General features: G+C 43.7%; 1 protein-coding gene across 2 annotated transcripts in view; it reads right to left on the bottom strand.

The window, feature by feature from the left end:
- AGTPBP1 (ATP/GTP binding carboxypeptidase 1) overlaps nucleotides 1-12,155 on the bottom strand; it is a 223,276-nt gene that overhangs the window by 77,379 nt on the left and 133,742 nt on the right. For both annotated transcript variants that reach the window (XM_069762493.1, XM_069762500.1), the window contains 2 exons: nucleotides 8,654-8,831; nucleotides 6,460-6,554 (listed from right to left, as the gene is read on the bottom strand). In XM_069762493.1, the coding sequence (XP_069618594.1) occupies nucleotides 6,460-6,554; nucleotides 8,654-8,831 (273 nt within the window). The remainder of the gene's footprint in view (nucleotides 1-6,459; nucleotides 6,555-8,653; nucleotides 8,832-12,155) is intronic.

Raw genomic sequence — 12,155 nt, 5'->3', positions numbered from 1 at the left:
ATGAATGGTGGTGAAAATTTTACTCCAATCTTTGACTGGGGTACGATTTTTGGTGAATCACACAAGGAGGAGCACACCACTACGTGCCTCGCTCTATTTCTGAGCCTTTTAATGAATCAGCTGCCTTGAACTCCACCCTGATCATTCATCAAAACTAGCCATGAAAAACGCCTGCATACACTGGTCGATAGGCAGAATTTTTCTCTTGTCAATTCCACACCATAAACTTTATGAAGGTTTCTTTTTAATGTTTTTAATACATTATTATTAGGAAAAATGCATTTTGTCCTACATAAAATCTAGCTGTGGCATGGCTAGGTTCATGGAAAAAAATGATGGCTCTCAGAAGGTGGAGATAAAACAATAAAAAAATGAAAGTGAAAAAAAGAAAAATGACTGCCTCCGTAGGGGGGAGTTAAAAACAAGGAAGAGCTCAAATACAGTAGATGGCAGAGAGCCCCAACTCAACTCTTCCCATTTTGTAAAAACTGGACAAGACTGGCGTGAAACGGCCAAAAGTTGCAACGTTATTTGTTATGATCTGGTGGCCTAGGAGCAGCATGAGACGGACTCTGGAGAAGGTGGTCCCTGAACTGACCGCAAACCCTGAACCTAGCAGCGCAACTAGAAGTAGCCGTGGGGGGTACCTAACACTCCCTAGACCCCTCGGCACAGCCTAAGATCTAACTACCCCTAAAGACAGAAACAGGAAACCTATCTTGCCTCAGAGAAAATCCCCAAAGGATAGATAGCCCCCCACAAATATTGACTGTGAGAGGAGAGGGAAATAACATACGCAGATATGAAATCAGATTTTAGCATAGGAGGCCATACTAGCTAAAAAGAAAGAATAGAACAGAGTACTATGCGGTCAGTATAAAAACACTAGAAAATATCCACCGCAGAAAATACGGATCACCACATCTGACTAAAGACATGGGGGTATATCTGCATCTCCAGAGAAATAGCTAGGCTGCAAAAAATCCTTCACAGACTAAGCTGGACAAGACAAAAACATGAAAATGCACAGAACTATAAGGTCCACAGCAGGTGGACAGCAAAAACAAAGCCAGGACTTATCTTTGTAGAAAAGCACAGCAAACTGGAGAGACCAGCAGGGAAGTGAATCCTTCAAGAACAATGAACAACTGGCACTGACTAAAGGATCCTGCAAAGCTATATACCCCAGTCAGTTTTGCAATTAGTAGATACACCTGTCCACTCCTGCAGTCCAGGCACAACTGCATTACCCTCTACAACCACCGGAGGGAGCCCAAAAGCTGAATTCACAACAGTACCCCCACTTAAGGAGGGGTCACCGAACCCTCACCAGAGCCCCCAGGCCGATCAGGATGAGCCCAATGAAAGGCACGAACCAAATCAACGGCATGGACATCAGAGGCAGAAACCCAAGAATTATCCTCCTGGCCATAACCCTTCCACTTGACAAGGTACTGAAGCTTCCGCCTCGAAAAACGGGAATCCAAAATCTTCTCAGCAACATATTCCAACTCCCCATCGACCAATACAGGAGCCGGAGGATCAACAGAGGGAATAACGGGCTCCACATATTTCCGCAACAAAGATCTATGGAAGACATTATGAATAGCAAAAGAGGCCGGAAGCGCCAGGCGAAAGGACACCGGATTAATAATCTCAGAAATCCTATAAGGACCAATAAATCGAGGCTTAAACTTAGGGGAAGAAACCTTCATAGGAACATGACGGGAAGATAACCAAACCAGATCACCAACCCGAAGCCGGGAACCAACACACCGACGACGGTTAGCAAAACGCTGAGCCTCCTCCTGAGACAGCACCAAATTGTCCACCACATAAGCCCAAATCTGCTGCAACCTGTCGACCACAGAATCCACACCAGGAAGGTCAGAAGGCTCAACCTGCCCAGAAGAAAAACGAGGATGAAAACCAAAATTACAAAAAAAAGGCGAAACCAAAGTAGCTGAACTAGCCCGATTATTAAGGGCAAACTCGGCCAATGGCAAAAAAGCCACACAATCATCCTGATCAGCAGACACAAAGCATCTCAAATAGGTCTCCAAGGTCTGATTAGTTCGCTCAGTCTGGCCATTTGTCTGAGGATGAAATGCAGAGGAAAAAGACAAATCAATGCCCAGCTTGGCACAAAAGGCCCGCCAAAACCTAGAAACAAACTGGGAACCTCTGTCGGACACAATATTCTCCGGAATACCATGCAAACGTACCACATGCTGAAAAAACAACGGAACCAAATCAGAAGAAGGCAATTTAGGCAAAGGCACCAAATGAACCATCTTAGAAAATCGGTCACAGACAACCCAGATAACCGACATTCTTTGGGAAACAGGAAGATCGGAAATAAAATCCATAGAAATATGCGTCCAAGGTCTCTCAGGGATCGGCAATGGCAAAAGCAACCCACTAGCGCGAGAACAGCAAGGCTTAGCCCACGCACAAATCCCACAGGACTGCACAAAAGAACGCACATCCCGTAACAAAGAAGGCCACCAAAAGGACCTACTAACCAAATCTCTGGTACCAAAAATCCCAGGATGGCCAGCCAACACAGAACAATGAACCTCAGAAATCACCTTACTGGTCCATCTATCAGGAACAAACAGTTTCCCCACAGGACAGCGGTCAGGCTTATCAGCCTGAAATTCCTGAAGAACCCGTCGCAAATCAGGGGAGATGGCAGAAAGAATCACCCCTTCCTTCAAAATGCCGACCGGCTCAAGAACCCCAGGGGAATCAGGAAAAAAAACTCCTAGAGAGGGCATCCGCCTTAACATTCTTAGTACCAGGAATGTACGAGACCACAAAATCAAAACGGGAGAAAAACAGGGACCATCGAGCCTGTCTAGGATTCAGCCGTTTGGCAGACTCGAGGTAAATCAGATTCTTATGATCGGTCAGGACCACAATACGGTGCTTGGCCCCCTCAAGCCAATGTCCCCACTCCTCAAATACCCACGTAATAGCCAACAACTCCCGATTGCCGACATCATAATTGCGTTCCGCAGGCGAAAACTTCTGAGAAAAGAAGGCACACTGTTTCATCAAGGAACCATCAGAATTCCTCTGAGACAAAACGGCCCCTGCCCCAATCTCAGACGCGTCAACCTCAAACTGAAATGGAAGAGAAACATCTGGCTGACGCAACACAGGGGCAGAAGTAAATCGGCGTTTAAGCTCCTGAAAGGCAGAAACAGCCGCGGAGGACCAATTCGTCACATCAGCGCCTTTCTTGGTCAAATCGGTTAGAGGTTTAACCACACTGGAGAAGTTGGCAATGAAACGACGATAAAAATTAGCAAAGCCCAAGAATTTCTGAAGGCTCTTCACAGATGTGGGCTGAATCCAATCATGAATGGCCTGAACCTTAACCGGATCCATTTCTATAGATGAGGGAGAAAAAAGGAAACCCAAAAAAGAAACCTTCTGCACTCCAAAGGGGCACTTTGACCCCTTCACAAATAAAGCATTATTACGGAGGATCTGAAATACCATCCTGACCTGTTTCACATGAGACTCCCAATCATTGGAAAAATCAAAATATCATCCAAATATACAACCATGAATTTATCAAGATAACTCCGAAAGATATCATGCATGAAGGATTGGAACACAGATGGGGCATTAGAGAGTCCGAATGGCATCACAAGGTATTCAAAATGGCCTTCGGGCGTATTAAATGCAGTTTTCCATTCGTCACCCTGCTTGATACGAATAAGATTATATGCCCCTCGAAGGTCAATCTTAGTAAACCAGCTAGACCCCTTAATCCTAGCAAACAAATCAGTAAGCAAAGGCAAGGGGTATTGAAATTTAACCGTGATCTTATTCAAGAGGCGATAATCAATACAGGGTCTCAAGGAGCCATCCTTCTTGGCAACAAAAAAGAACCCCGCTCCCAACGGTGAAGAAGATGGCCGAATATGCCCTTTCTCCAAAGACTCCTTAATATAGCTCCGCATGGCGGTATGTTCAGGCACAGACAGGTTGAAAAGTCGGCCCTTAGGGAACTTACAACCTGGAATCAAGTCAATAGCACAATCACAGTCCCTATGCAGTGGAAGGGAACTGGATTTGGGCTCATCGAATACATCCTGGAAGTCAGACAAAAGCTCAGGAACTTCAGAAGAGGGGGAAGAGGAAATTGACATCAAAGTAACCTGATCATGAACCCCCTGACAACCCCAACTAGTCACAGACATGGATTTCCAATCTAACACCGGATTATGTAGCTGCAACCATGGAAAACCCAGCACAATATCATCATGCAAATTATGCAACACCAGAAAACGACAATCTTCCTGATGGGCTGGTGCCATGCGCATGGTCAGCTGTGTCCAAAACTGAGGTTTATTTTTAGCCAACGGTGTAGCATCAATGCCCCTCAAAGGAATAGGGTTCTGCAAAGGCTGCAAGGGAAAACCACAACGTCTGGCAAATTCTAAGTCCATTAAGTTCAGAGCGGCGCCTGAATCCACAAATGCTATGACAGAAAATGATGATAATGAGCAGATCAAGGTCACAGATAACAGAAATTTAGGTTGTATAGTACTGATGGCAACAGAACTAGCGATTCTCTTAGTACGCTTAGGGCAATCAGAAATAACATGAGCAGAATCGCCGCAGTAAAAACACAACCTATTCTGACGCCTGAATGTTTGATGTTCTGCTCTAGACAAAATCCTATCACACTGCATAGGCTCAGGGCTCTGCTCAGAGGACAACGCCACAGTGTGCACAACTCTGCGCTCGCGCAAGCGCCGATCAATCTGAATGGCCAGAGACATAGAATCACTCAGACCAGCAGGCGTGGGGAACCCCACCATAACATCTTTAATGGATTCAGAAAGACCCTTTCTGAAAATTGCCGCCAAGGCATGCTCATTCCATTTAGTCAGTACAGACCATTTTCTAAATTTCTGGCAATACAATTCTGCCGCTTCTTGACCTTGACACAGGGCTAACAAGATTTTCTCAGCCTGATCCACAGAATTAGGCTCATCATACAACAACCCCAATGCCTGAAAGAACGAATCAACATTAAGCAAAGCAGGATTGCCAGATTCCAGGGAAAATGCCCAATCCTGTGGGTCACAACGCAGCAGAGATATCATGATTTTAACCTGCTGAATAGGATCACCAGAAGACCGCGGTCTTAATGCAAAAAACAGTTTACAGTTATTTTTGAAACTCAAAAATTTGGATCTGTCACCAAAGAATAAATCAGGAGTGGGAATCTTAGGTTCTAAGGCAGGAGTCTGAAAAACTGAAATCTGAAATACCCTGTACCCTAGCAGCAAGCGGATCCACCCGAGAAACTAACTCCTGAACATTCATGTTAATACTAGACTCCGTAGCCACCCAGAGGTAAAGAGGGAGGAAAATACCAAACAGGCTAAGGAAAAAAAAATGGCTCAAAAGCTTCCCTCCCTTCTTCTGAGATGCAATTAACTCATTGTTGGCCAGTTGTACGATCTGGTGGCCTAGGAGCAGCATGAGACGGACTCTGGAGAAGGTGGTCCCTGTACTGACCGCAAACCCTGAACCTAGCAGCGCAACTAGAAGTAGCCGTGGGGGGTACCTAACACTCCCTAGACCCCTCGGCACAGCCTAAGATCTAACTACCCCTAAAGACAGAAACAGGAAACCTATCTTGCCTCAGAGAAAATCCCCAAAGGATAGATAGCCCCCCACAAATATTGACTGAGAGGAGAGGGAAATAACATACGCAGATATGAAATCAGATTTTAGCATAGGAGGCCATACTAGCTAAAAAGAAAGAATAGAACAGAATACTATGCGGTCAGTATAAAAACAGTAGAAAATATCCACCACAGAAAATACGGATCACCACATCTGACTAAAGACATGGGGGGCATATCTGCATCTCCAGAGAAATAGCTAGGCTGCAAAAAATCCTTCACAGACTAAGCTGGACAAGACAAAAACATGAAAATGCACAAAACTATAAGGTCCACAGCAGGTGGACAGCAAAAACAAAGCCAGGACTTATCTTTGTAGAAAAGCACAGCAAACTGGAGAGACCAGCAGGGAAGTGAATCCTTCAAGAACAATGAACAACTGGCACTGACTAAAGGATCCTGCAAAGCTATATACCCCAGTCAGTTTTGCAATTAGTAGATACACCTGTCCACTCCTGCAGTCCAGGCACAACTGCATTACCCTCTACAACCACCGGAGGGAGCCCAAAAGCTGAATTCACAACAGTTATTGTGACATTTCAAGGTATTTTGGCAAGAATTCTGGCAAAAATACTTTCTCGAGTCTGGTCCTATCTCTTTGAACATGCTCCTTGCATCTCTCAGGAAACCAGTAAACATAAATAAAAAATACAAAGATTTAATGAATGATAAAAAATTCTACTTTGTGCAAGGCCATTTTATTTTTCTTTATATGGCCGGTGAGAACAAGCTGATAACAAACCTTAAACAACTGATCATTATCTTCATTCTCAGCATCGGCTTCAGCATCTGCTTCAGTATCATCGTTGTCATCACTCTCATCCACTACATCATCCACTAAACACAAAAGAATATTTGACACAGAATACGCAGCATAACTTCATGTGACGCATACAATATATGTCCTACAAGTTATTGCACAATTTTGACACATACTGTATGATTAGAAATCACACATAGGTAATCGTATGTCATCTGCTGCCTCCATGACCAGTTTAAGGAAATTAATCCATAGAAAGGTCCAAGACTATACAGTGAAATAAATTTTTTACTACTACTAAGCCTATTATCTAGGATTTTAACCTCTTCAAGACCTTGCCTTTTTCCGTTTTAGCGTTCTCGTTTTTCACTCCCCTCCTTCCCAGAGCCATAACTTTTTTATTTTTCCGTCAGTATGGCCACGTGAGGGTTTGTTTTTTGCGGGATGAGTTGTACTTTTGAACAATATCATTGGTTTTAGCATGTCGTGTACTAGAAAACGGGGAAAAAATTCCAAGTGCGGTGAAATTGCAAAAAAAGTGCAATCCCACACTAGTTTTTTTGTTTGGCTTTTTTTCTAGCTTTACTAAATGCTAAAACTGATATTATGATTCTCCAGGTCATTACGAGTTCATAGACACCAAACATGTCTAGGTTACGTTTTATCTAAGTGGTAAAAAAAATTCCAAACTTTGTTAAAAAAAAAAAAAAAATTGTGCCATTTTCCGATACCCGTAGCGTCTCCATTTTTCGTGATCTGAGGTCGGGTGAGGGCTTATTTTTTGCGTGCCCAGCTGACGTTTTTAATTATACCATTTTGGTGCAGATACGTTCTTTTGATTGCCCACTATTGCATTTTAATGCAATGTCACGGCAACCAAAACGTAATTCTGGCATTTCTAATTTTTTTTTCTCACTACGCTGTTTACCGATCAGGTTAATCCATTTTTTTTTTATTGATAGATTGGGCGATTCTGAACGCGGTGATACCAAATATGTGTAGGTTTGATTTTTTTATTGTTTTATTTTGCATGGAGCGAAAGGGGGGTGATTTAAACTTTTATATTTCTTTTTATTATTTTAATATTTTTTTAAACTTTTTTTTTCTCTTTTTTACTTTTGCCATGCTTCAATAGTCTCCATGGGAGGCTAGAAGCTGGCACAACTGGATCGGCTCAGCTACATAGCAGAGATCATCAGATCAATGCTATGTAGCTGAATTGTAGGCTTGCTATGAGCGCCGACCACAGGGCGGCGCTCACAGCAGGCCGGCATCAGTAACCAAAGAGGACCTCTATGGTTACTATCCTGACGCATCGCTGACCCCCCGATAATGTAACGGGGTCGGTGATGCGCACACTTCTGGCTTTAGAATTTGACAGCGGCATTTAACTAGTTAATAGCGGCGGGTGAATCTGCTGCTATTGCGGGCACATGTCAGCATTCTGCGGTCTGGAGAGACGCACCGCATGTCCGTCTCGGCAAGTGAGCCATGGGCGTCTCTGGATGTATAGTGGGCATGGGATTTCTTGAAATCTTATTCACTATGCTGTAACATCTGGACGCTGCAGGTTGGAGGCTGCACAAGGATGCAGCGTCAGACCGGCAACGTTTGCTGATCGTCTGCACATACCTTTAAGGGAATCTGTCAGTGAGATCCACCCTCCTAAGCCGTCTATATGAGTATGCAGGTCATAGAAAGTTGAATAAACTGATACCTTGATATCTGTTATCCGATATCTTATTCCAAAAAAAATCCACATTTTTCTCGTATGTAAATGAGCTGTTAAGATCTATGGGTCGGACACAGATCTTAGGAAAGGGGGCGCTACTATTGTGAGACATGTGGTGACTGACAGTCTGTTCTCCTGATCTACAAGTCTTACACTGCCACTGCCCACTTTCACATAAAAAGCTCTGGAGGCAGATTCTCTGGGAGATCAGGGTTCGTCCCATAGATCTTCACAGCTCATTTACATAGAAAGAAAAACGTGCATTTCTCTGGAAGAAGACATCTGATCACAAATATCAAGATATAATTTTTTTCAACTTTCTATGGCCTACATGCTCCTACAGATGGCTTAAAGGGAATCTGTCAGTAGTGTTAAACCTAATGTGAAAAATAATTATTTCCAGCAAACAGTTAATCTGAAAAATTGGTTTCTTAGGCCATTTACCTTCAGGAGGCAAGCTGTAGATCTGAGCCACAGGACCACTGGTCGGTATAACAGGCAATTGAAACTGGAAAGCACTTTTTATGGTTGGTAAAGGAAGACGATTCTTGGGAAAGCATTTTCTCATTATTAGGCTAGATGTATTAACGAGGGGATCCAGAGTTCTCACAGCTTGACAATCCTATTAAAGGTAAGTAATGAAAAATGTGAATATGTTCTCATAGAAGCAGCATATTAGAGTTCTGATGCCTGGGAGCCTCATGATTTCTTTAGATAGCTAGGCAGATGTAAATAATTCTTTAAATTTATGGGAAAACATCCTGAGTGTTGTTGGATAGTGCATGTAAAAACAAGCACTTCTGCAATTTGCTGTTTATGAAAATTTGCAGTCGTTCTTGAGATAGCAAGTTTTCATTTCTTTAGATCTTGTTGCCTATGCACTGCACGTTGCCGAGTATAATAGGTAACAGTGTCCTCCAGCGATCATAGCCAGCTTCAAAGCAGTGCTTACAAGTTTACTGTAAAAGAGCTTGTAAGCACAGTGATTTTTCCACCACCGCTATTGAGCAATAAGCTGTACGCAAAAGAAAAGTGATACTATCTCAAGGATAGCTATAAACTTCTGTCAGTAGTTTTTTACTATTTACCGGTAATCTGAGAGCAGCATAATAAAGGGCACAAGAGCTTGATTGCAGGGATGTGTCATTTATTAGGTTGTGTGCTGTAGTTTCAACACAATCAGTATTTTATCAGCAGGAGATTAATTCTACATCTCACATGCCAGGCTAATCTGTGTAACCCCACCTGCACTCCTGACTATCAGCTTCGGGAAAAGTCACTGTGTAAGCAGTATGATGGGGTGGACTCCCCAGGATACTGCAAAGTCACAAGCGAGAAAGATTAATCCAATACCAGTTCAACCATTAAAAAAAAATAAAACACTTTCCATAAATATGCGAATAAACATACCAGAAAAAGGAGAAAGATTTTTTTAAAATCCACAGACACTCAGCCAGGAGGCTGAGACCACTGTGCTGTACAGCATGGTGCCCTACAATACATGCCAACTATAATCACTATGTCTTTACTTACTGGCGTGCCTGGTAAAGCAGCCGCCAATTAATACCAGCCGCCTGTTAATACCCTTAACCCTAGAACAAGTGAATGGGTGTGGAATACAGGCTCACCTGCAGTACAGCACAACTGCTTACAATAATTTAACTCTATTCCACAAAAAACACTTCCCTGCCCTATTAGGACTTCAGTGAACAATGAAGAATGCTCCTTCCCGACTACACCATGAATAAAAATGTATCAGCTGCATAGCCCTAAAAAAATAAAGGTTAACTATAATGTTCCACAGAAGCTTTCTCCTGGAAAATCTCAGAAATGGCCTAAAGTCAACTGCGTGCTTTAAGAGAACCGATGTGTGAATTGGAGATTTATAGTAAACAAAGAGTCCTTAACAAGGCAATAGGTGACATAGCAGCAAAACCAGAAATCCCAGACCCTGATATTAGCAAAAGTTGCGTCCTGACAATCCATTTGCCTATCTAACTAACTACAGGTCCGGTCTCCGTCTTGGGTATTTGGGTACCAAAACGTGATAAGGTTCGTGCACAGTTACTCACTGCGGGTAGTTATCTTATCGACCCGGGTCAGTGCCGCACAAATACCGATGCATGCCAACGGATGAGGCTACTTTCACACTAGCGTCGGAATCTCCCCGTCGCAATGCGTCGGGCAGAGATTCCGACGCTAGCGTTTGACGCACTGCACAACGGGTGCAGCGGATGCATTTCTCCGGCGCATCCGCTGCCCCATTGTGAGGTGCGGGGAGGTGGGGGCGGAGTTCCGGTCCGTCAGGAGCAAAAAACGTTACATGTAACATTTTTTGCTCCCGGTAGTCCGCCACAACACGGCGCAACCATCGCACAGCGTCGCAATGCGTCGCTAATGTTAATCTATGGGGCAAAAACGCATCCTGCAAACAACTTTGCAGGATGCGTTTTTTGCCATAAATGACGCATTGCGACGTATTGCAAAAAACACCAGTGTGAAAGTAGCCTGAGGCTCCCCTCTAACAGATGAGCGGTACCGCTAATGACTATGGCTTGACTTTTCAGCGGCACTCAGCATTACTCATGCTAGGTTCTGACCTATTTCCATCTCTAGCAGTGTTACTGATGGTAATCTTCTCCCATCTGATAAGGATCTGGTCACCGGGAAGGTCAGCACCACTCCGCCATGCTTTTAATCCAAGTGGGATGCTTATACATGCTAATGTCAATGGACCTCCCTCCAGCATGTTCTCTTGCTGTCCTCAATAACTTCCAACTGCTGCCAAGAAGGCTACACCACTTCTTCTTGTGACACATATCTAGCTGTCAACTGTCTTTGATTATGCTTCTGTTGCTGGGCAGACTTAACCTTTTACTTGGGTGTTTAGGAAACACTGGCCTCTTGTGGCCAAATAACAGCATTTCAGTCCTTGTAAAGCAGTACCATGTCACTACTGACTGCAAGCAGGTGACAAACTTTTATACAACAGGTATAATGTTTACACATATGCTGACACGGGTATACAATTCTATACCCCGCTGGTTACCCAGGTGCTGCACCATATGAACAGGGCTCACCATCCATCTCTTTAACCAAGTACATATATCTACTCATGGGTAATGAGGGCTGTCGGAGGGCTTATGCACAGCCGAGAAGTCTTAGGCCATGTTCACATGTTCAGTATTGTGGTGCTAGTAAAAATAGGTGCTTTTGCAAATTATCGTTTATTAAAGGGAATATGTCACCAGGTTTTTGGCTATATATTCTGAGAACAGCGTAATATAGGGTTAGATAGCCTGATTCCAGCGATGTATTGTGAGGTGATGGGGAATATGCTGCTGACCATCACCTACCATTAACTGCATGTAATTTGCAGCTGCTGTTCTATTTTATTAGTAAAGGATATGGACATTGAGAATACTGTTGCCTGCAGTACTAACCACCAGACACAGGAGGCCACTGTTTCTCCTGTAACTCCTCTATGACGCTGGCTTAGGCCTCTTTCACACTTCCGTCTTTGTAGCCCCGTCGAGATACGTCGTTTTTTGAGAAAACAGGATCCTGCATAAAAATTTGCAGGATCCTGCATTTTCTCATAGACTTGTATTAGCGACGTATCGCGATGGATGGCCACACGTTTCGTCCATCGTGCACTGGATCCTGTGGAATTTGATGGACCGTCTTTTGGAAAAAAACGTTCAAAGGAACGTTTTTTGTCTGCAGTGGAAAAACGTTCCCCGACGCCTCCTGCGGCATACATCGTTGCACAGAATGGGAGCCTATGGACACTGGATCCTGCGCACACTGGGAAACGCAAGAATCCAGTGACGGATGCAGTTTTTCCATCTGAGCATGCCTGGAAGCATATTCCAACCCGGGGAAAAGAGAGAGTCTCTCTCTCTCTCTCTCCACAAATCTATACTTGAAATTCAGCCTGGGACTA

This window comes from Ranitomeya imitator, chromosome 1 (assembly GCF_032444005.1).
Source record: "Ranitomeya imitator isolate aRanImi1 chromosome 1, aRanImi1.pri, whole genome shotgun sequence".
Taxonomy (NCBI): domain Eukaryota; kingdom Metazoa; phylum Chordata; class Amphibia; order Anura; family Dendrobatidae; genus Ranitomeya; species Ranitomeya imitator.
Note: the sequence above shows the minus strand (reverse complement) of the source record. Positions and strands in the feature narration are given on the sequence as shown.